This window comes from Ammospiza nelsoni, chromosome 6 (genome assembly GCF_027579445.1).
Source record: "Ammospiza nelsoni isolate bAmmNel1 chromosome 6, bAmmNel1.pri, whole genome shotgun sequence".
Taxonomy (NCBI): domain Eukaryota; kingdom Metazoa; phylum Chordata; class Aves; order Passeriformes; family Passerellidae; genus Ammospiza; species Ammospiza nelsoni.
The window spans coordinates 2,914,401-2,938,414 of NC_080638.1; the positions used below are offsets into that span (position 1 = coordinate 2,914,401).

General features: G+C 36.8%; 1 protein-coding gene across 3 annotated transcripts in view; it reads left to right on the plus strand.

Moving 5' to 3' along the window:
• Positions 1–24,014, plus strand: part of ANO3 (anoctamin 3) — a 111,573-nt gene that overhangs the window by 82,381 nt on the left and 5,178 nt on the right. For all 3 annotated transcript variants that reach the window (XM_059473530.1, XM_059473532.1, XM_059473531.1), the window contains exons 13-24: positions 22–118; positions 990–1,050; positions 12,258–12,340; positions 13,262–13,402; positions 13,744–13,908; positions 14,928–14,964; positions 16,992–17,103; positions 18,670–18,727; positions 20,177–20,274; positions 21,738–21,883; positions 21,992–22,144; positions 22,779–22,926. In XM_059473530.1, the coding sequence (XP_059329513.1) occupies positions 22–118; positions 990–1,050; positions 12,258–12,340; positions 13,262–13,402; positions 13,744–13,908; positions 14,928–14,964; positions 16,992–17,103; positions 18,670–18,727; positions 20,177–20,274; positions 21,738–21,883; positions 21,992–22,144; positions 22,779–22,926 (1,299 nt within the window). The remainder of the gene's footprint in view (positions 1–21; positions 119–989; positions 1,051–12,257; positions 12,341–13,261; positions 13,403–13,743; positions 13,909–14,927; positions 14,965–16,991; positions 17,104–18,669; positions 18,728–20,176; positions 20,275–21,737; positions 21,884–21,991; positions 22,145–22,778; positions 22,927–24,014) is intronic.

Here is a 24,014-nt window from a genome sequence, read left to right on the forward strand (position 1 = left end):
TTTTCCTCTCTCATACTAAAGCAAAGAGATCTGTGAGGCAAATGAAACCATTATGTGCCCTATGTGTGAACGCAATTGCACACTACAAAAACTCAACGAAAGCTGCATATATGCCAAGGTAATTATTGTGTTATTGCAATCAGGATGATTGTGGTTGTAAAATAGCTGCCCTTGTTTCTGCCAAGTTTCCTAAAAATCATGTTGTTTCTCTACAGATGTTGTTTTCAGCCTTTGCAATGCATCTTTCTAATAAGGGAGTGCTCTAAAGTGATCTGGGGTTTTTCTAAAATTCCTTTCTGTGAGAATTTCCTTATAAATAAATTAATATTATTTTCATCAACTTATTAATTCCTCTGTGAGGACTTAATAATTAAACTTTTTGTAAGATTTTTCTTACTCTTCTCTGTAACTATCTTGTTACTCTGTTTCCTTTGCTTACTTTCTATTTGAATTTTTGCTCCTGCTTTGGTCTGTCAAACTAATGTGAAGATTTTATACAATTAAATATTTTGCTGCAAGAATCTATTCTTCAAACTTAAATAATCGCACCAGAAATTGCAAAATACCTAGGTAGAACAACAAAATGGAATCAAGAGACAGTAAGTATGTAGATGGAGAAAAGCGAAGAGGTTTTTTAGCTTATAAAAACCTTAAAATAGAAATGGTTGAGATTAAGTTTGACCTACCATATGACAAGAATTCTGGATGAAATTTTAGTCTGTCTGGACATGGACAAAACAGCTCAGTGTCTGTGAAACAAAATGACGGGTGATGCGTGAAATAATAGTCTGGAACAGCAGATTTCAAATTACACTGGCAGTCACAGTGTGACATTGACAAACCTTGGTAGAAGAAACATGCTAGTAGGACTAGTTATGAGAAAGCTTAGCTTTTGGTTTCTGATGCCAGTTATGTACTCTGGGACTATTTGGGGCAAAAGATGAGATGGCACGATTATTTTTTCCTGATGTGTTCATTTTTTTATTCAGGTTACACATTTGTTTGATAACGGAGGGACTGTCTTCTTTGCAATTTTCATGGCAATTTGGGGTAAGTACATTTTTTCCTGGTTTGTTTTTGTTTTGTTTGTTTGTTTGTTTTTGCTCACCTGACCTTTTTATATGATTACTTGACAAAGGAGATTATAGCTCTGGATAAAAGTTAAAGAAGGATTATTATTTTGTCCCATAAACTAATTTTTTTTTCATTTTCATTAACTTAGATTTCCATGCTAGTAATGGCTAACACCTTTTATGTAAATGTATGTATATAAACGCTTAATGTAATGATTTTCTTTAGGGTCTTAAATGTCTTTCAGCCTGAATTTTATATTATTTAGGACAAAGTCCTTTTAGAGGAAAACATGTGGGTTGTGTTACTGATCTTGCACCAATATCAAAAACACATCTTGTAGAGGATTCTTACGGAATAAATGAGAATGGTTTTATGGAAACTAATTAGAGGAAGGTATGGGAAATGTGTGAGGGTAAGTGCTTACTGCAGTTAAGGTGTTTCCATTGAAATTCTCAGTCTGAATCTCTTGGTATGTTCCCACTGCCATTGCACACATTGTGTTGTGCAGCACAAAGCCAAGCAGGGGTGCATCCACAGAGGACACTGCTGAGCAGGAGTTACAAAAACAGTCCTGACTCTCAGTGTAATAGTACCATAAAAGACAGATTTAACGGGCCCAGCATTAAATCCTCAGTAGAATTAGCTTTCACTGCAGCTAAGAGGATTTTGCTGCTGGGAAATAGGGAAGAGGACAGAACCAGAGATAATTGGTTCTACCAATGAACATGTTTGTCTGTATAAACACTGAGAAAATAGCCCTCGTTCACATACACAGAGCTGTCTGCATTCAAGCCAGAGTTTCACAGTTTTGAATGAAATGGTAGACAACATCTTTATTTATGTAATGTGTATGAATAAGTATTAATGACTCTAACTTAAAGTAAGAACAAATGTCACAGATTTTGGAGGCTGGCATGGTAAAAGCAAGTAACAATGTACAAACAACAGCAAAACATCAAATAGTTACATGGAGAACAGAAGCACATCCTCATACATGCAAAAATTATGATTGGGTTGTTAAAAATTAACTTGCTATAACTAACGGGCACACTTTGATTAATTTCCTCACTCATGCTTCTTCATTTACTGCTAATCTTGCTATTACTGTCTTCCAATTATTAATTATTACTTGGTAAAATTCCTAAAATACAGTGCATTTAATTATATAGTTAGCAGTGCAGACAACAGAGATAGCTTCTTAGCATCTCTTCATCTCTAAGTTCTCCTTCAAGAGAGCTCCTTCCATTTTCATCTGAGGCCAAGATTCAAGTGTGACGAGGAATTTGCTTGTATGACACTGCTTTACCACAGGGAAGATGGTATTATATGGGCTAAGGAATGTGAAAGCTGACCATTACATATTTCTTCATTTCAAGCATCAGACTGATATTCTCGTGTAATATAGGTGAATCTGTCTCAGGTTTTCAGTCTGCTACCAAACATGCTGCATGCTATGTGCTGCATACTATGTACTACCAAACATCCTGCATATGTTAGTAATCAGGTCCTGGCACTGATGGGACATAATGCTGTTTTTATGACTGAACTCAAAAAAAGAGGCAAAAATGCATATATGGGCTGAAATCTTTGATATTTAAAATAAATACCTGTTTTGCTCATATTCGGTTTGACTGACATAGTTTCTCTCTGGGGTGTATGTGCATGTAATTTACTCACATATTGAATAAAACCTCATGGCATCATTCACAGACAGTGAGATAATTCCATTCCATCAGTGTGATCCACAGTCTCCACACTAATTAAAGTGTTTTAGCAGAGCATAATAACCAGGACATATCCCTCATGGGTAGTTTTCTCTGCACTTTATTTTGTTTATTCTGTGCCTTTACAATTGTTTCTTTTACATATTCTTTCTTTCTATGTAGACACGTCTGGTAATTGCAAGCAGATCAGCTATGCAATTATTTGCTTTATGTTGCCATAATTTTACTCTTTAGCTGGGCAGAACTGGACCATGCTTTTTGGGATACCTATATATGTAGGTATAGGATATATATATCCTTTCCTCTCTTGTTAAGTATTTCTTCTATCTAATCTGTTTAGGGCAAATTTGTTAAAGAATCTGCAAAGGAGGGCCCCTCCAGAAAGAAAAACCCACACGGCCCCTCCCCCCCCCCAACTGGTTTGGGAAAAAATTCCTTGGAGAGAGGGGGAAAGAACCTGTTTATTTGACTGGCCCAGCACCCCTCCAGCACACAAAATGAACAATACCCAATGACACCGCTCTGAGAAAGATGACAAAATCAGAAAGTCTCCTTAGGGGTGGTTGCTCTGTTCTCAGTCCCTCCGGTGCTGGGGCAGCTGCTGCAGCCGAACCTTCGGTGTTCCCAGGTCCCAGTCTGGAGCAGGTTCGAGATGGTCACAGAAACAGGAGAGGAGAAACAGTCCAGGAAGGAATGTGGACTGTTTAGCTAGAACTAGCTAATAAGCAGAAGCAAGAGCAGAAAAGCAAGCAAGCAAAGCAGCAAGCTGAAAGCAAGAAGTGAAAAACAGCCCTATGTACTGCCTGTCTCTGTGTCCCTGATAAGAGAAACCCAAGCAAAACTTCCACTCTTCAGAGCCAGTCTTAAAGGCACAGAACAGATGAATGGGGATACAAGCATCATAGCGTCACCCCAGGACAACTGATATGTTTTAAATGATTTCTACAGATCTAGCCTGCAATTCAGACAACAGATCTGTTTGACAGAGGAATAGAAGCTTGTCATCTTTTTTCCCCTTGATAGTGATAGTAAATCAGTGTCATCTAGTCAAAGGTTAGATGTAGCTCATTTTACTCAGTAATTCCATTCTCCCCAGCAAACCTCAAGTAATCCAAATTAAATAATCCAAGTAAACCTAATCAATCTTGGCATATTCACTGAAGAAGGTACAGATGTAAATCTGAGAAAATAATGACCTGAGTAATTTTTCAGATAGAAATTATATTAGGATGGAATAGTTTCACTTCAGTAATGGCTGTAAGGTAACAATGGCCAGCATGTTCTGGAAAAAATGAAAGGGATGTAGATAACAGGCAGGAATATAATCTGAAGCAAGCATTGCAATGAGGGGTGGGATGGTGTGATGTCAGCAGTTGGAATGCCATCAGATGGGCACCCTGCATTGTCTTCCTCTGTCTTGTCTGCTGTGAGGCAGCTCTGCCTCTTCTCATATGGTTCAAGGGAGTTGTCTTAGTGAAGAACTGAGGGAATAACATAATAATTTCTTTTATATATGGCTTGAAAGATTTGAATCACTGTCTGCTGGGTACCTCATAGTTTAATTCAGCACTCCCTCACATGTAAGTCCAGTTAACAGCTTTCTGACATAGGGGAGACGAAGAGATTAATGCCCTGATGCACTATTTTTGAAGATAACTCATGTCCTTCTAGCAACACCCATTCAGCACTCCCATGGGTGGTCAGCTTTCAAAGCTGCTTCCTAATCTGATGTTCTGGCAGCTTTCAGCTCTTGCTTTTAAGCTGGAAAGGGCATATTGCCAAAATTTATTTTGATTTTATTTTCTATGAGAAAAAAGGTGTGTTTGGCCTCTCAGTAATTGTTTAAATATTTAAAAATAAGGACCAGAAACATGATACAGATGTTTGGACTGTGATTGCACTTCAGTACGCATACTCACAGAGAAGACAAAAGCAGTCATGTTTTTAAACCTCTTAAAAATATTTTTACTTCTGAAAACAGATGCAGCTTCATCCCTAATTTTGTAACTGACATTGGATGACTAAAGAGTTTAGATTTTCTTCAGTTTGGGAGAGCTTTTTGAGCTATAGTTTTAAATTTGCCCACAATTCTTTGAACATGTTCACTGATACTAGATACTATTTTCCTGATGTTTCAGAGCTTAAAGAAAGAACTTGTAAGGAGGAGATACAGAGTTAAGAGACATATTGGTTAAGCTAAAATTTTTAAATAATAAATTAATGTCAGTTGAAAGCTAGTTTGGCTGGAGTCAATGATATCCTAATAATTCAGTAAGACGACAATTTAAGCAGCCCTGTGCAGAAATAAGGAACACTTATGCAAAACACTGTTGGGATTCATAAAATTAGAGGTTTTTGAGAAAGTGGTTAAAAAGGCAGGCTTCAGACAGCAGACTTGTGAACATTGCTAATACAGCGAAAAGTTTTCTAAGCAGTAGAGCAGACGTGAGAAATAGCACAATAGACTTTTGTAATGTGTCTTCATAGGTTGCAACAAGGTTATTTAATGTATACCTTTAGAAGGTTAGTATGAATGAGTCTCTGTGCTTTGTCTCTCACGAACGAGCCATTGTGTTAGAAAATAAGTCTTTATTGTGTTAACTACTATTACATGTGTTTCATATGATTGGATAGAATTTTTGTCAATATGTTTTGCTCTGTGTGATTGGCTGAAACCTAGGCTAAGATAGCTTTATGCTATGATGTAATGTAACACCCCCTTTGCATTCCCTTTGGATCAGAGAGCTGTTAACATAATCTGTCTCCATTGTCCTAACAATGTGCTGAGACCGATGTGCTGAATAAATAGCTCATGTCACTGGTCCGGATTGCCCCGTCTCCGTTCGTGTCTGTATATAGCTGCCGCGGCAAACGCTTGTGCTGTTCCTTACCTGGGTCACTCCTTGTCTCAGCATAGGAAGTTTTCTGTGGGAAATAGGAATTTTCTGGGGGAAAATGACTCAGGCCTCTTTGTAGCACATATAAAATATCCAACCAGCCCAATTAATACAGATCCCAAAATGCTCCTGCAGAGATGACAGCTATTACTTCTTCTTTGTTGTTTTTTTCTCTGAGAAAAAGAAGCAAAAATTAAGCAGTTGAACGGGAATAATAAATCTATAAAACCAGTGAGTGAGACTTTCAGCAAGGGTCTGAAACACTTTGCAAACTATAAGTAAACCAGCCTATCTGCAGAAACTGTCTGCCTTTGTAAATGAAAACAGACATCTCCATCCTTGAAGTTTGGAGGAATAAAGGGGATTTAGGAAAAATAAAAAAGCCGCTAAATGAGTTTTTAATCAAATACAAAGGTTTCAGGATTAATTACGGAATCACAACTATTTTTTAATTAAACAAAAAAACCAGTAATCATTCTTTGAATGCAATTATTTGTAAGCATTTAAGACAGCAGTTAAAATTGCAGCCTCTGAATTTCAGTTTCTATGTGTGCAAAGTTAAAAATTCAGTAATGCTTCATGCACCTGTTTAATTAGCAGAATAAATGCATTTCTTCAAGATTTTCCCTCAAATTTCATAAAACCTTTCTTCAAGATACTCAGTTTTTCTTGGAAATGAACGTGCTCTCCAACTCTCATTCCTTTTCAATTGATGTTAGCTAAAAATCAGGTGCCTTGTAATTATTAGCTAGATATTAACTATGATGGGAAACATGAAAGTCTGATGATCCTTCAGTTCTTAGTACAAACTGTACTTTCAGTCCTGTGTTAAAAGCTTGAAAGCTAATTAATGCAAAAAATTACTGTGCCTTTCTAATCTTTTCTTTTTCTGAAGACCTGATTCAGAATAGCAGAAAAGTGCAATGACAATTTTATGTTCCATTGTTTTCCCACGCATACTTAACTTGGTAATTAAACGCACAATGAGTAATTCCTTTGGAACTTTGTTTATAAGAAGTCATCTTTGGTCACAAAAATTTCTGAACTTTAATAAGTTGATGTGCTGTATATTTTACATCTAATTTATACACATCTGCTTTGAAGATCCGTTCCAGTGAAATTAGACAATACCTATTTTCACTAGGTTCTCCCACTCTGGAAGCGTTAATTAATTAAAGTATAAATAATTTGAAAGTACATGTTTTATTTTGGGTGAGCTTTAGTTTTAGTCTGTACTAGATAAGTTGTAAGTTCACATGTCTTATAAAGCCTCCGGTTCGATTTAAAAAAAGGTTTTATTTCAGCATTATAATTTTATTAAACCACTTGGATTTTAGTTAGATCCTTACCTTCATTGGCATCTTTTGGTGATGCAGTAGGAGGGTGGCTGGAATTATGATTTATCTTTGTTGTCTGCTGAATAGAGTTGAAATTTGGGGTAGGATTGTTCTGCTTCACCATGGGTGATGTGAGAATGATACTGATGGGGGAATAACATGGTGGGTTTGACTGAAGAGTTATCACTGGAAGCACTAAAGCCCCAGGGGTGGTATGGATGACTGTGGAATAACTTGGTGTCACTGTGGAAGGAGATGTAGCTCAGCACTTTTGTTCACTTCAGAAAAGTCACCTGTTGTTCCAAATGTTGCTAAAGACATTCTGTGGATATTTGTAGCTGAGTTATTCCATTTTTTTGACACATTTGAAGAGAAGGTGGTGCTATCAGAGGGCCTCAGGGATCTGCTTTTTGCTCTGCTGATAATTTCTGTTCTTTTCACTACATTCTCTTTGACATTGGCAGCTGCTGGTAGAGCATGACTTGTGGTCAGAGGACTTACTGTGGTAGTCATATGAAGAACAAATCTCTGTGAAGTTAGTTGCACTGGAGACTGATGTTTTTTTGTAATGGAGCTATTTCCTTTACTTGTTTCTTTTACTTCTTCAGCCTCAGTATTGCTTCAGTTCCATTGCAGTCTTACAATGCAGAAGAATGAGAGTCATTCCACAGGAGAGTTGCAGGGTGTTGGGTTCAAAGTTTATTTTATAGAGAACCTGCAAGAAATTCACTTTTTAAAATAGTTTTATTTAACCAAACCAAGTTACTCACTGAAGACCCAAATAAGTTGGTAAAATAAGTTATGCAATAGAAATCTCACTGATTTATCACATGTTGATGCTGGAAACATTATGTCCCTAAGTGTTAATGACATAAGAATCACCTAAATTAATATTGATGATCAATAAAATTGATCTCATCTTGATCAATATCAATTGCAATATTGATCTCAGTGTGCTGGTGGAGATGTTGTAGGATAGCTCACGTGGCTGGAATGTTGTCATGGAGGGCTACACACTGCTTAGGATAGACAGGACCAGGAAGAACATGGCGACAGAGTTGCCCTGTGTGAGGCAAGACTTGGAATGTATTCAGCTCTGACTTGGGGTAGGAGTAAGTCGAGAACTTATGAGTCAGAACAAAGGGGATTACTCATAAGGGTGACACTGTTGTGGGTGTTTGCTACAGGCCAGCTGATCAGGAATAAAAAGTGGATGAGGTTTTCTGTAGACAGCTTGAAGCAGCCTCAAAGTCACAGCACTGGTTCTTGTGAGGGACTTTACCTACCTTGACATCTGCTGGAGAAGCAACACAGCACAAACGGTCCAGGAGACTCCTGGAAAGCATTAATTACAACTTTCTGAAACAGGTAGTAGAGGATTCTCCAAGGAGGGGCATGTGCTTGACCTCATACTAAGAAACAGGGAAGTCTTGTTGGAAGTGTGAAGGTTGGGAGCCACCTTGGCTGCAGGGATCATGTGATTGTGGCGGTCAGTACTGGATAAAGAGGACACAAGGCAGCAAGTAAAATTGCAACCATGGTATTCAGGTGAGCTCACATTACCCTCTTTAGGGGTCTCTTGGAAAAATCCCATGGGAATTGGCTCTGCAGGGAAGAGGGGTCTAAGAGGGCTGGTTGATGTTCAAGGACCACTTTCTCCAGGCTCAAGAATGATGAATTCCATTGAGAAAGGAATCAGGCAAAGCAGTCAAAAGACCTGTGTGAATGAATGAAGAATTCCTCTCAAGCATGAGCAGGAAATACCAATGCAGGAGATTGAAGCAGGGTCAGGTCACTTGGCATGCATATAGAGAGGTGATCAGAGGAAGTAGAATTGAAACAAGGAAGGCCAAGGCCCATCTGGAATTAAATCTGGACAAGGATGTGAAGGACAACAAGAAAGGCTTATACAAAGGCTTATCCATAACAAAAGGAAAACTAAGGATCACGTGGCCCATTACTAAGTGGAGGGAGGCCCTTGTAGCTGAAGACACAGAAGAGGCAGAGCTACTGAGCATCTTCTTTGCATTGGTCTTCCCTGACATGACCAGCCCCAGGAATCTCTGTCCCAGCTGCCCAGGGTAAAAGAAGGTCGGGTTCCTTGCTCAAGCACGACTGGGTGAGAGAACCCTTAGACAAACTTGACATCCACAAGTACATGGGCCTTGACAAGATGCATCCATGAGTGCTGAAAGAGTTGGCAGACACCAAAGCTAGGCTGTTTGCAAACGTCTTTGAGAGGTCTTGGTGATCAGGACAGGTTCCCAAATGCTGAAAGGAAGCAAATGTCATCCGAATCTTCAAGTGAAAGAAGGAGGACCCAGGAAACTGCTTAACAATCAGCCTCACCTCAATCCCAGAGAACTGCAATCATTGGCAGAGGGTCTGGCTGTAGGCCTGTCACTGCTGGTGTACCCCAAGGTTCAATACTGGTCCCAGTATTGTGTAACTTACTCATCAATGACTTGGACCAAGGTGCAGATGCCCCCTCAGCATGTTTGCTGATGACACTAAGATGGGAGAAATGGCCCCAGAGTGCTGTGCATCCCTTCAGAGGGACCTCAACAGGGTGAAGAGATGGACAGAGAACTGTGTCAAATTCAACAGAGGGAAATGCAGGGTCTTGTACCTTGGGAGGAACAAGCCCATGCACCAGTACAGGCTGACCTGCTGGGCAGCATCTGTGTGGAAAAGGAGCAGGGGGTGCTGGTGGATGATAAATTGTCCGTGGGCCAGCAGCATGCCCTGTGGGCAGTGAGGCCAGTGGGGTCCTGGGGTGCATTAGGGAGAACAGCAGGTTGAGGTGGGTGATCCTGCCCCTCTGCTCAGCCCTCGTGAGGCACATCTGGAGTGAGTGCCTGGTGAGGCACATCTGGAGCGCCTGCTGAGGCGCATCTGGAGCTCTGTGTCCTGCTCTGGCCTCCTCATGTCAAGAAAGACAAGGAGCTCCTGGAGTTGTTGAAAGGCTGAGGGAGCTGGGCCTGTTCATCCTTGAGGAGAGATGACAGAGGGGATCTCATCAATATATCTGGGTATCTGAAAGGGAGGGTGTTAAGAGTCTGCTTAGTGCCAAACAGTAGGACAAGATGCAATGAGCAGAAATTAATGCACAGTAATTTTCACCTGAATGTGAGGAAGGACTTCTCTCCTGCTTGCTCTGAAAGAGGCTGCTCAGAGAGGCTGTGGAGCCTCCCTCCTTGAAGATATTCAAGAACTGCCTGTTCTTGAATATCTCAGTCAGCATATGGCAGGCATGTGCCATATGCTCTTGGATGACCCTCCTTGAGCAGGGAGGTTAGATCAGATGATCCACTCCCTTCCAATCTTACCCATTTCACATTTCATGATTCTGGAACAAAAGCTTCATTTCGTAAGAAAATGCCATGTTTCTATAAACAGACCTCATACTCAGAAGAGAATAAATCAAAACCACATTGATAATTCAAATCCATGTTGCTATGGAGTGAGGTCATGAAACATATATGGATGGTGTTCTCAAGGCAATGTTTTCTGGGCAGATAGCAATTCTAAGAGCATGCCAAAGATTTCTGCTGCCTTGTGAAGAATTAGAATTTTTACAATTAACGTGGAAAGTTGATGGATAATATTTTGTGGCCTTGAGCAGTGAGTGTCATGTGAACGCTGCCAGGAGCAAATTGAAAACTAAATCAGTCCAGAAGTTATGAATGAGGCTGAATTTGTGTGCAAAGTTGTTTTGCAGTACAAAACTGGAAACTGTGTATTAAGCATTAATTTTTCAAATGTTAGATGGAGAAGAATGAGAAAACCTCACCTTGAAGTCACATGATTGTGGTAGGTCTGCTGTTCAGCATATGTTTTTCAGTGAGGTTTTGGTGAGGGGTACTTTTTCTATTTATGAAGCAGATTGGGATGATCCACTTTTTAACTCCCACACATGAGCTCTCATATGACAGCACAGTAAATTCTATCATTAGTTATTCTTCAGCATCATTAATTATTTGGCTATCCATGTATGTGGGTATTTCACCACCTGAATGAAGGAGATTTATACCTGAAAAAAGTAGCTTATTTCTTTTGTCTGCAAGCCTTGCCTACTTTCTTATGCTTTTTCCTATGAGTGATTTTTTAGAGGGTTTGTGTTTTGTTGTTTTTCTTTTTTTTTAAATTTTATTTTAGATTTTTTGGTTTTGTTTCGGGCAGGGGCCAGAGAGAATAAGGGCTGGTTCTATTAACTTGTTCATTTGGGTTTTTTTATTGAGTGTGTATTATTCCCAGCTTAGGTTCTTTGTATGCAACACTGTTAGGAGCAATGTGAAGAGTATATATTATATAAATTATACATAATTATGTAGATATTGGTATAATATATAACTAATTATGATAACTAATTATGTATCAAGTATGTATAGAAACCCAAAAAGATATTAAGCATAGTACAGGAATATAGATAAAGGTAGGAATATGTTACCCTCCTGTTTATTTTGAGTTAGAAATCCTTCTTTTGAGCAGTTGGCTTTCTAGAAGGAAGCAAATTTTCCTACTTCCTATTTGAATTCATTGTTTTTCAAAGAACAGTTGGACAATTCTGTGTTTTGTCAGGAGTCACACCCTAAGCAAGGTTACCTCTCCTCAGTGGCAGACAACAGTGTTTTGGAAAGTTGGAGTTAATTATTAGGTGTAATTATCTTATCCAAACCCCTAAGTGTATGGAAAATCTGATTATGGTCTCATACCTAAGAATTATTAGAAATAACTGTCTAAAGAATTATTCTGGTAGCAAGACTGCTACAGTATAATACTGTATATACAGTATTATATACAGTATATATGCAGTTCTGGTATAGCTGGGAAAGAAGTGAGGTTCTTATTTGAACTGAATAGAAGGAGATAGCTCTTGGCTCCTTATTAATAGTGTATGTGTTTCCTTGTTTCTTCAAGAGAAGATTGTACGTGTTGAATAAAATGAAAAGCAAAATGATGAATTTAAAGGGATGACAGTGTCTCATGTTGTCAGGTGCCTATTTCTGTACAGCTACTGCAGACAGCAAAAATATGTTTCTTAGATAAACATTGTTAAGTACTGTTTTAAATTTAACAGGGATTATCCTGAAGCTACTTAGAGTTTTCAGATTCTATGAGGGAAACTGTCAGAAAGTGGCTAATGATATGTTGCATTGCTGATTTTCTTAAGATGTGCATGGCCCTTTCCCCTCCTGTAGCTAAAGTACAGTTGTTTTCCACAGCAACAGTCTTTCTGGAGTTTTGGAAAAGACGGAGAGCTGTATTGACTTATGATTGGGACCTCATAGACTGGGAAGATGAAGAGGTAAGGAGAAATAGAAGTTTACATGTAAACCATGCTATCAGCATGGTTAAAGTCTCAGTATCAATCCATATTGTATGTTAGTCATCTGAGTTTGTCATTCAGATCATATTTGTATTTATAGCACTAGTTGCAGAATACAAAGGTATGCTTGAGATTGTACAAGGATACTTTGCTTTTTGCAACTAATGTTATAATTCCAAATATAATTGTACATTTATTAAAAGTATCCTTGGAAAAACTGAGTGCAAATACTTCCTGTATTTGTATTTGTAATACTGTACAAATACAGAGGACAGTAGCTGCTTCTGATGTCAGTACAGATGCCTTTCAGTTCCATGGTTCTTGTTCTGGAAATTCTTGATCCTGCATAAAAATAAGACCAAGACAAGCAACAAGACAGAAACTAGATTTAGTATCCTTGGAGAGGCATAGCCTATCCTTGAACATTCTGTTATCGGCATCAGCAATAATAATTTATTTTATTCTATAAATTACTAGTCAGCATAGCTGTAGTTTACCTGTATTGGTGATTTAATTGCAGTTTAAGTCTATAGACTTCACTTGTTTTGCAGCTTTCTGTGGATGGGTAGATAGAAGCTGGTGGCTATTTTTAATAAATGCTCTCATAACACAAACGATACCATTCTAAGTGGCCCTAATTTATAGTTTTGTTACCAATTTTTGCAGACAATCCTAGTGTGTAAGTCAGCAATATGACCCATGATTCTTTTTAACACCCTCACATAGTGGGGAAGGCTCCTGTGGTTTCTCTTCTTTGGATTTTCAAAAGAGCAAATTATTTAGGTATTTGAGTTGCAGCATTATGAAAAATGATCCTTATCAGTATAATGTTCTACATGCATGTCTGTTCCTTGAAAGAAATTAGTAATACAACAAATGGAATCCACCCTGTCATTCCAGGAAGAGCTGCGTCCCCAGTTTGAAGCTAAATATTCCCAAGTGGAAAGAGTAAATCCCATCACAGGAAAACCCGAACCTTTTCAGCCTTTCCCTGATAAGCTCAGTCGACTGATGGTGTCTGTCTCAGGAATATTCTTCATGGTGATGTTTCATAATATTAGAACTGTTGTATTGTAATTCATCTTACTCTGATGTAAATAGTAACTCAGCATGAGTGCATTCATTAAGATTAGTGGATTTACGTAACATAGGCAAAACTGCTTGTCTGTCTTATTGCTTTGTTTCCCAAGATGGAGTATAATTATATTGGAAAAGAACAGTAAAGAAATGCTGTAACTCATCTTAGTTTTTTGTTCTCTCAAATTCTACTCTCCAAAACAAATATTAGTCTTTAAAACACTTGTTTTATTATTTCAGCGGATATAATTTCAGATGTGATTCCTTTTGTTCTAATACCTCTGCTCATAAATACATATCTGTAGATTTCACTGGTCCTTACTGCAGTGTTTGCAGTTGTGGTGTATCGACTGGTAGCCATGGAGCAGTTTGCTTCTTTCAAGTGGTATTTCATCAAGAAGTATTGGCAGTTTGCAACATCTGGCACTGGAGTCTGTATCAATTTTATGATCATCATGTCACTCAATGTTGTAAGTCTTCTGTTCTTTTAAAACAACAATTAATTTAAAAGACTAATTTTTAAAAGCTTACTGAGTTACCCATGTGTTAGATATATACATGTTCATGCTTTTTCAGGTAGCAGTATCTGAAGCTAGTATTGCAGTGGATTTTTCTCCTCTGATACAATGTTTGTTAATGTTTTTATCTAAATCCTCCTTGATTTGTCACTGCACATCTTCGCTTGTGTCACCAAGTTACAAGGGTATAGATTGCTACTTTTTACATTTGTATTTTTTTAATATTAACCTTTTGCAGTAGATCTCTAATTTGAGATGTAGTTCTAATTTGAACTACATTATTTTCTTGACTGAGAATTTGGTTTCTGAGTTGTTTTTGATTAATGACTTCTTATTAAAATGCAGCTGTGATATCAGTGTTGCACAGTCCTGGAATCACTGTGATATGTGATTTTGGTATTAGTTTTTTTCTGTCACGTAACAGCACAGGTTTAATCATTTGCTCTTATAGCATTACACGAACAGAAACTCTGTTATTTCAGCTGCTTTATTATTCATCATCTTTTTGTCCCCATGCAAGTACAAACAGATAAAAAGGAATAATAACCCAGCAAACATTGGCTTTTAGTTCTCTTAAGGAATTGCACTCGCTGCAATAAGAAATACTTCTTCCGATCAGTTATTTGTGTTATTATGTATGATCACTCCACATCATAAAATGTATATTCAAGTGAACAAGCAAAGCTATCCAAAATAACTTGCTATTTGTAGTGTACTGTCGGAAATGTATTTCGGAGTCGGCAACTGCCTGGGGCTAAATGACATTTAAAATAAAAACTTGAGATGGTCAATAGATAGAGAGAAAAGTTTTCGGTACAAGGCTGATATCCTCAGCAAAGGAAAACGGAACTATGTTACCTTGATGCCATAGAGCAAGAGAATACCATGCTTTGATGCTTGTTTTCAGAGTGGATTTGTCATCACTACAGCCAGGATGTCCTGTACTTACACCATTTCATTTCTTTTTTTAGGTGTATGAAAAAGTTGCCTATCTCCTGACAGATTTAGGTATGTAGGTCTTTACTAATGGTGTGGTTCTTGATGGCTGTGGCATATACCTTTATAGTATACTTCTTTATTTGACTTTAAAGAAGTGTTTTGAAAACTTGATCTGTGAAGTACATTTCTGGCATTTCCTTAAGCAAGTGAGAAATATCACAGAAAGAAAATACATTAGTATTTCAGTGAGGAAATAAAATAAAACTAATGAATTTGTTCTTCTACTTTTAATGTTTCGTGGTATACATTGAAAAATAGTAATCTTATTTTGAAGCAAAAGTCAAAACTTATTCTTTCTTAGCATGCTGAAGAGTTTTTTCTATTATCCCCAAGTTCTTGGTTTATTTTTTATTAAGTTTTAATTTGATCTTTCAGATGGAAAAAAATGGGTTAAGATAAAATTAAGTTGTCCCAGATAAAAATGTCGAGTCATGAATTTTATAGTAGCTCCAATTCGGTAGCATTAAAATTTTATATTGAAGCCTATAGTCATGATTCAATCACAGACATAAAGTTTTCTAGCTTATAGAAAACATGAAAACAAAGATAGAATTTAAGATCTCTGGCTGTGTCAATGTGTTACTATTTAGTGTTTCATTTTACATGCTCACTTTTACCTCCTGTCAAAATATGCAAGTAATTTTGTCTTGGTTAAATGCCAGCTGGCTCTGGCTGCTTAAATTCCACAGCTCCCTCTTTTGGTTAAAGTATTAAACGAGGTGCTCAAAGCTTTATAGTGCTTCACTTAAGAAGCAGTAGAACAGGCTAGAAAAATTCAGAATTTATCACCAACTTACTTGAATTCTTAAAATATTTTAAAGTATTCTTTCATATCAAAAATATTTCTATTCCTTTTAAAGTATTTTGTATTGTTACAGGTCACAGAATGGGAAAGAAAATAATTGTTTAAGTGTTTAAGCAGTTTTTTCCCAAAATACATGAAAAAATTTTTTTCAAAAAAGATTTCTTGAATGAAATATAAAGGAGCATTAGGTGTTTCAGATAGGTCACTCATTCTTCTTGCTAAGTGTTTTACATCAGAAAAGCACACCCTTCTGGAGACAACTGTCTCTGTGTAAAGCTAGTAGTATCCTGTATATTTCTATCCAAATTTAGTCATCAGTAGACCAGGGTAGTTAAGTAGAACAAATTTTAACTGACAAATCCAGGAAGTTTTAACTTACAACTCATATGCTTTTACAACTCATGTGCTTTAAAATTTTTACCAATGTACTATATTCCAACTTTGATATGTCTATCAAAGATGGATTTTGTAAAAATTAATTTGTAAACATTATGACCAAATTCTAATTCAGACATAAATAATCTTAAGGAAAGATATCCAAGGCAGTGCAGACCCACACAGAGCACTTGTAGCCCTACTACACCTTTCTACATTTCTTTCCAAAAGAAGCCAAGAGAGAGCCTCTGTCCTTTCCTTGCTGAATTATAAACTGTTTGGCACTCCTCAAGCTTTATGAAAGGGAACTCCTAAGGATGAAGTAAAGGTTTTACAGAAGTATTTAGAGGGTGAGGAGCTTGGATGAGAAATCAGCTAGCTTTTAGGTGACTCTTTCACCTCTGCTCCCTGGGCAGCTCTACTGATTCCAAGTGCTTTCAAGTTTTTGGGGGGGGTTGGGTTGTTTTGGGTTTTGTTTGTTTTGGGGTTTGGTTGGGTTTTGTGGGGATTTTTTGTGGTGAGTTTTTTTCTTTGAATCAAGATATCTTTAATCTTAAGATAAAAAATTCACACTGGTTTCCAGTTTTTTTCATGGAAGTGAAACAGGTATCCTCCCACAGTATTTTGATTTATGCTGGGGGTTTATGATTATGACCAAGGGGTTCCTATCTTCTGCTTCCACACAGAAACAACGTAGTCTAAGCTGGGGCAATGAAAAGAAATCAATGGCAACATGATGGGGCACCATGATTTAAAACCATCACTTGTTTTGTTAATATTGATTGATTTGTGAGCAAACTTATGCATAACTCAATTTCATTTTTGTTTTTATAATGTATGTTGTGTCTTTCTGAAGAGCACCCTAGAACAGAATCTGAGTGGGAAAACAGCTTTGCCTTGAAAATGTTCCTCTTCCAGTTTGTCAACTTGAACAGCTCCATCTTCTACATCGCCTTTTTTCTTGGCAGGTAAGTTATGTTTGCCATACGCACTTAAAAGAAAACTTGCACAGAACTCAAAATTTTCAATAATTTTATAGATTTGAAGAAAATACAGGGACAGTATGAACTGTAAGGTTTAGGTATGAGTTGGTTTCTGGGCATAATTAAAACACTATTTCTAAATGTATGGAAGGGTTGGACCATTGTAATGTTTATTCATGAAACTGGAGAGTAAAAATTCTACTTTTTATTGGAATGTACATTACTTTCTTACTAAATAAGAAGGCAGAACTTTTGAAAATGCAGTAACTTCCTAGATGTGGATCTGTATTTAGCCCTGTGTTAATAGGCTTGATTAATATTTTCTTGTTTATTCTGCTTGAGTTACATTTCCAATAATGCATTTCTGTAAATATTAAATATTGTCTGGCAAAAGTTATACAAGAGCAGGAAGCAAAAATTCTGGCTCTAATTTTTATGTGTATCGTTAGGTTAGAGCATGAGATACAGCACAGATGTAACCTTGCTTCATTTTCAGTTCAATTTTGTAATGATCACACATACCATTCCTGCAGAACCTACAGAACATTTCAGGGTATCTTCTATAAAGTTTTACAGTATAATTTCAGTTCAGGATTGTATTACAGCGCCTGAGTGGGTCGCAGCTGGTGAGAGAGAGACGGTGAATCTTGTATCTTGATCAGAAGGCTGATTTATTAAGATATTATATATAGTACATTATTACTATACTAATAGAATATAGAGAGGTTTGCAGAGCAGCTAGGCTAGGCTAAGAATAGATAGCAAGGAATCTACAACAAAGCTGTGGCCAAGGACTCAGTCCCCTGGCTTGCACTTTGTGATTGGCCCTTAATTATAAACATAGAACATGAGCCAATCAGGAAACTCCTGTTACATTCCACAGCATCTGATAATAATTGTTTACCTGGTCTTCTGAGGCCTCTGGCCTCCAGAAGACACAGAAATCCGAAAGAAAGGATTTCTGTGAAGAAATGTCTGCGATAGGATTGTTTGGAAAAAAACTAACAAAAACAAAAAGCAAAGAAACACAAAAAGCCTAGTAAAGACTGTTGGTGAGAATCTGTTTGCTGCATTCAGTGGGGTATTCACCATACAATACCAAAATTTCCGTGTGTATTGCTCTCTCCTGTACCTAACAGAACCAGGCATGGGTTTCTTTCTCTCTTTTATAACTTTCATTGAGGTCATCAAGAGCTGGGATTTGCTTTACAAATCAAGTGTACACTTCATGTGGGCAAGCAGATCCCTGTGCTGCAGTTAATTCCCATTAGTTGTAGTGGCTGGCTTGACTTCTTAGAAGTAGATTAGAGTTTGAATAGCTAACATCTAAAATCTCTGAAGCTAGGATTTTTATTCAGGACATAATAAAAGTTTAGGATTGTTTGCAAAATGATAGTCTTTGCATTCTGAAACTTCCATATCCTACACCAGATTTAAGCCTGTGTGATTTATTCTGTTGGTATTTCCTGAATTCAGTGGATGTTGTGAAACAACTACTGATACAGGGTGTTTCTGGAATGTCCACTGAGAAACAGAAATCTTATTTTCCAGATTTGCAGGCCGCCCAGGAAAGTACAACAAGCTTTTTAACAGATGGAGGCTGGAAGAGGTAAACAATCTTGTTTTCTGCTCCTGTGATATTTCCATGAGTAAAAAGGCGGTGGCTGAAGCCCAGTTTAAAGTATTTATTATTCCAAGCGCAGCAAATATTAAACTCTAGTTTATAGCAAAGGATAGGATCCAGGAGATGGATTTTTCCTTCTGTGTTCTCCAGTGTGCTGAGTGACTGTGCCTGAGGCACACGAGTTCTTTCTGTCTGTCTTAGGGAAAAGCCATCAATAATAGACCCTTACCTCACATGCACTGTGACTCCTGTGAGATTGGAATCTCCTGGTATTTGGGATTTTTGGATAGAGGACATAAATGTAAAGCCATCAGCTTTTTAATCAACTTGCTTAATTTCTCTCAGCACAGAAAAAAAAAATGGATCTATTGGAATGGGCCCAGAGATGGGGCCACAAAACGAATCAGAGGGCTGGAGCAGCTCTCCTATGAAGGCAGGCTGAGTTGGAGATACTCAGCTTGGAGCAGAGAATGCTCCAAGGAGACATTACTACTGCCTTTCAGTACTTAAAGGTGCTTCAAGGAAAGAAGGTGACAAATTTTTAGTAGGGGCTGTTGAGACAGGGCAAGGATTAATGATTTTAAACTAAGAGAGGCTAGGTTTAGACTAGGTGTAAGGAAAGGTTTTTAAAATATGATGATGAAGATGATGATGAAACACTGGGACAGGTTATCTAGAGGGGTGATGGATGTCTTATCCCTGAAAACATTCAAAGTCAAGTTGGATGGGACTCCTTTAGTTGAAAATGGCCACACTTACTGCAGAAGTTTGGACTAGATCACCTTAAGGGATCCTTTCCAACCCAAAATAATCTATAATTTTATAGAGTTCTAGAGGAAGATGAATAGTATTTTCAAAATTTAACTAGACTGTTAGAATTGCAACTTACCAGCATGCTTAAGTTTCTTCTTTTCTCTGAAAATCAAACTACTTCTACTGCAGCTTGGTAGCCAAAGAGTAAAATATTATAACTTTGTAGTCAATTAATTGAAAAATAGTTCTGTAATTACTTAACATTTTAACATGGCAGTACACACACAAGGATAGATATATATAGATAACATACCAGTACCAGAAATTCTGCTAATGAAGTCTTTCTTTAGAATTAGATTATTGCAGATGAAATATTGCTCCATTTTTTTGAAATGAGTAAGTACTTATTGGTCTAAGTGAAACAGTCTCTATCATTTATCATAAATCTAGCACACATACCTTTAAATTAGCCAATATGATCTAATATCTAACAATATGTCTGAAGGTTGTTCAGCTGAAGTCTGTTAATTTTTATTTTATTAACATTTCTTTTAATATTTCTGCAGATGGCAAATAATGTTTTTAAACACACATACTTAATATTTTTTATTTACACTCTGAACAAATAAAAATAAATTAATTCTCTGATTTTAGCTGTTGATCTCTTCCACTTTATTTCAGTGTCATCCTAGTGGCTGCTTGATAGATCTGTGCTTACAAATGGGAGTTATTATGGTTTTAAAACAAATGTGGAACAACTTCATGGAACTAGGCTATCCGTAAGTTCAGATGCTAAAGTTCATTTTAAAAACAGTAAATCCATGTTAGCCTGATTCAGTGCTGGGGAGAAGCGGTTTTATGTTTGGAGAATGTTTTCACTCATTCCACCTCAGATATTGTCACTTTATTCCCAAGGAAAGCATTGTCTTCCACTCTGAGATAAAGATTCTCAGGGTATATTAAGCATCTCAGTTGTTTATTAGGATTTCATTTTCCATAATACAGAGATGTTCAGCCTCTGAAATGACTAATGAGCTAAGAGTCTTACACTTCTCTTGAAACGGTAAGAATATGTTTGCTGTATAATATTGATCATCAAATATTGATCAAATTAAAGTCTCAACCTTGAAAATATGTTAGAAAGGATTTTGCTCACAACATGAAATTTGCAATTGTTCTACACATAAGGGACAGTGTACTGTATGTTGTGGAATGAGGATTTTTGAAATTAAGAAACCTACTTTAACTGCCAGGCTTCCTGTCTTCTCAGCCAAGCAGGATGTTAACCTTGTCTAAAATTTATTTTAGAACATGCTTATGTTCTGTTACGGAAATAAATGTTTTGTTTTGACAAAACCATTGTTTGCAACATAGGCAACTGTTTATCTTTCAAACAAACAAAAACTGCTCTTTCAGTAATGAGAGGGATCAAGAGCCAAACACTAAATTAGCTTGAGAGAAAAAAGAGCAGCCTTTTTATGAAAACACTTACAAGAAAGTTATTTCCCATCCTTAGTCTCTCTTCCATATTATCTAGAAACAAATAGAATCTTTTAGTTAGCCCATGTGTCAGTACTAGATAATATTTTTCATTTAAATAACATTTTAATTCATGAGCCTACTATCTCCATAATATTTATGACTACTTTGTGAAAATATTTGCACAGCTTTATGAAGAATAGTCTTAAATATTTCCACATACAGCAACACCTCTTTAAATGCTTTTTCCTGCTTTATAAAGATAAGTATTCTGTAGAACATCCAGACTTTTACATTTGTTCAAAAATATATGTATTCTACTATTCAGTGTGTTTTACTATGGTATTTTTACTGGGTTCCACTGACGTGGTTTGTCTTTTACAGGATTGAAATAAAGCATTATTTATTTTTTAGTGCTCTTGCTATGCATGATTTTTTAATTTTTTTTTTTATTTAGTCATTCAGGTAAATCCTACCAAAATAAAAGAAGTCCATGCGAGCATGTTCCATATTCTGAAAAGCTTATTTATACAATGCAAAACATGCTACATTAAAGACAATTAAAATAATAATGCGGAATTATGAGATCTTCTTTAAGTTCTTTGCATTATATCTAAGAGGATATTGTAAAATTTTCCATAAAGTATTTAAGTAATCATTCAGATGCTGTTCAAAACAGGGCTGTTTATTTCAGAACAGTACAAGAACATATTTTAGATCTGTGAGCAGATACAGTCATTAATACTCTCTTTATCTAATAAAGTTTATTACAGAATTGGTGGTCACGACGCAAAATGAAGAGAAGAGGGCAATCAATGGAGAATAAAATTTCTCTACCTCAATGGGAAAAAGACTGGAATCTGCAACCTATGAATCTCCATGGTTTAATGGACGAATATTTAGAGATGGGTGAGCAAATCTGGGAGGTGTTGGTTTTCTTCAGAAGGTAGAACTATGTTGCACGTTATAAGATTTTTTTTGAATTTCCAATTTCTAACCACAGAAATGCCTGTCTAGTTTTACAGTTTGGGTTTACCACCATCTTTGTGGCTGCCTTCCCCCTGGCACCTCTCCTAGCACTGCTCAACAACATCATAGAAATCAGATTAGATGCATACAAGTTTGTCACTCAGTGGCGAAGACCCATGCCTGCAAGAGCAACAGATATAGGTGAGAAAACCCAGTGACTGCCACTGCCATCTCTTTGGGTTTTCCTCTTGAGAACAGCTCCACCCCTGAAGTATTTCATGTGTCAGGATGGTGACATAACCAACAGATTTCAGTGACAGCTTTCCTTTTTGGCAACAAAGAAATAGTTGGTTGATTTGCATAGAGGATTCCTCAAGTTTGTTTCCCATTTACAATAAGGAATTGTTATAATTTGAATATTGGAAACAGGCTAAAATTATTTCAGGCTTCTGATTTGTGGAACTCTAGGTCTAAAATAAATTGAATTTAGAAGTTAAATAAAAGGACTGAATTAACTTTTAACTTAAAATTGAATTAAATAAGAAATCTCTTTCCGGAACTTCCTATTTGGCCTTCATAACAACTTGTTATGGCTTTGTTGCTTGGCTTATCTTCTCAGCAGGGTGTGCCCTGTTTTAAGATTTCATTTGGGTGGCATGGGTGGTGGCTGCAATGTGGGGACATGGCTTCATCTAATTAGTTTTTCTGTCTCATAACTCATTCTCTACAAGAAAGGAAAACTGAATGACTAATAATGACTTTATTATCACTGATATGACTCAATATGACTATAAAAAAAACCTGACTATTTTGTTGAAATTTCTCTTGTTTCTAGGTATTTGGTATGGAATTCTGGAAGGAATTGGAGTTCTGGCTGTCATCACCAATGCCTTTGTTATTGCCATTACTTCTGATTACATTCCACGTTTTGTCTATGCATACAAATATGGTCCCTGTACAGATCAAGGGTACAGACAAGAAAAGTAATTAGGATATTCTTTATATATACATGTATTTTTGAGTGGAACACAATTTACTGCTGTATTTCTATGATAACATATATCAGATATATTTCTTTACACCTGTGCAAACCTTCCCAGATCTAAAGAGTAAGTCCAAAGAGTTTGCAGAGTAGCTCTGTATAGAAGTGGAAAACCATCTCTTCCCTCCTGAATGCAAACAAAAAAGTCTGTACATTGTATCAGTTCTCAGATCTTTTCTAGATAAGCTTTTCCTCTTCTCTGCAGTAGGTCTATGCTGTCTTCTCCAGTGCATTCCCAAATACGCATATATGCTCCCAAAAATAGTGATTTACTCTTCCTGAGCTGTCACAGGAAAAGAGAGTTTAAGGGTAAACATTGTGAGATGGGATAGGAAGAAAAGAGACACTATCAGAAAAATGTTAGTGCTTGATGCACCCTACCCGTTTAAGAGAGAACTGTGTAGTTCTTTTGTCAGTAGTGGTTTGAGGTATTACAGCAAACCAGAAGATCCAGGATTGTAAAAGGATTCCTCATGCATCTCTTCTTATATCTTCTTTGACTTTCAAATGCGCTTTAGTTGTTACAAGACAGATTTAAAGACAGGATATCTTTCATGTCTGTGTGCTTTTCAAGCAACAGCAAAAATTCACTCCAACAGTCATAAATCAATATATTTATATAATTTCTGTAATTAATAGTAATACATTTTTGCCTTTAATGTAAGTGTTTGGTATATATACACTGTTCATGTTACTGTTGATGAAAACTCATAAAACCTGTTATTTTTTGTATATGCTGCATTATTGGTGGCCAAGTCTGCAAAGGTGTTAAATTATTCTGCTCTCTGTCTTTCTATCCATCTTTCAAAGATCAGTAATTTTAGAAAACAGTTAAAAGCATTGTAGCAACAATTTTTGTTTATATCTCCCAGCAGGTAAGAAGCAAAACCATAAGAAGTGCTCAAAATAGACGTAAACAGTGCTATAGCTGAAACAGTTGTTAGTCCTTTTTTTCCAGTAAAATTGGCTTCTCTGCATGAATTTCAGAATTGCTTTTGTCCTGATAAGCAAGTAAAGTATTATGCTCAC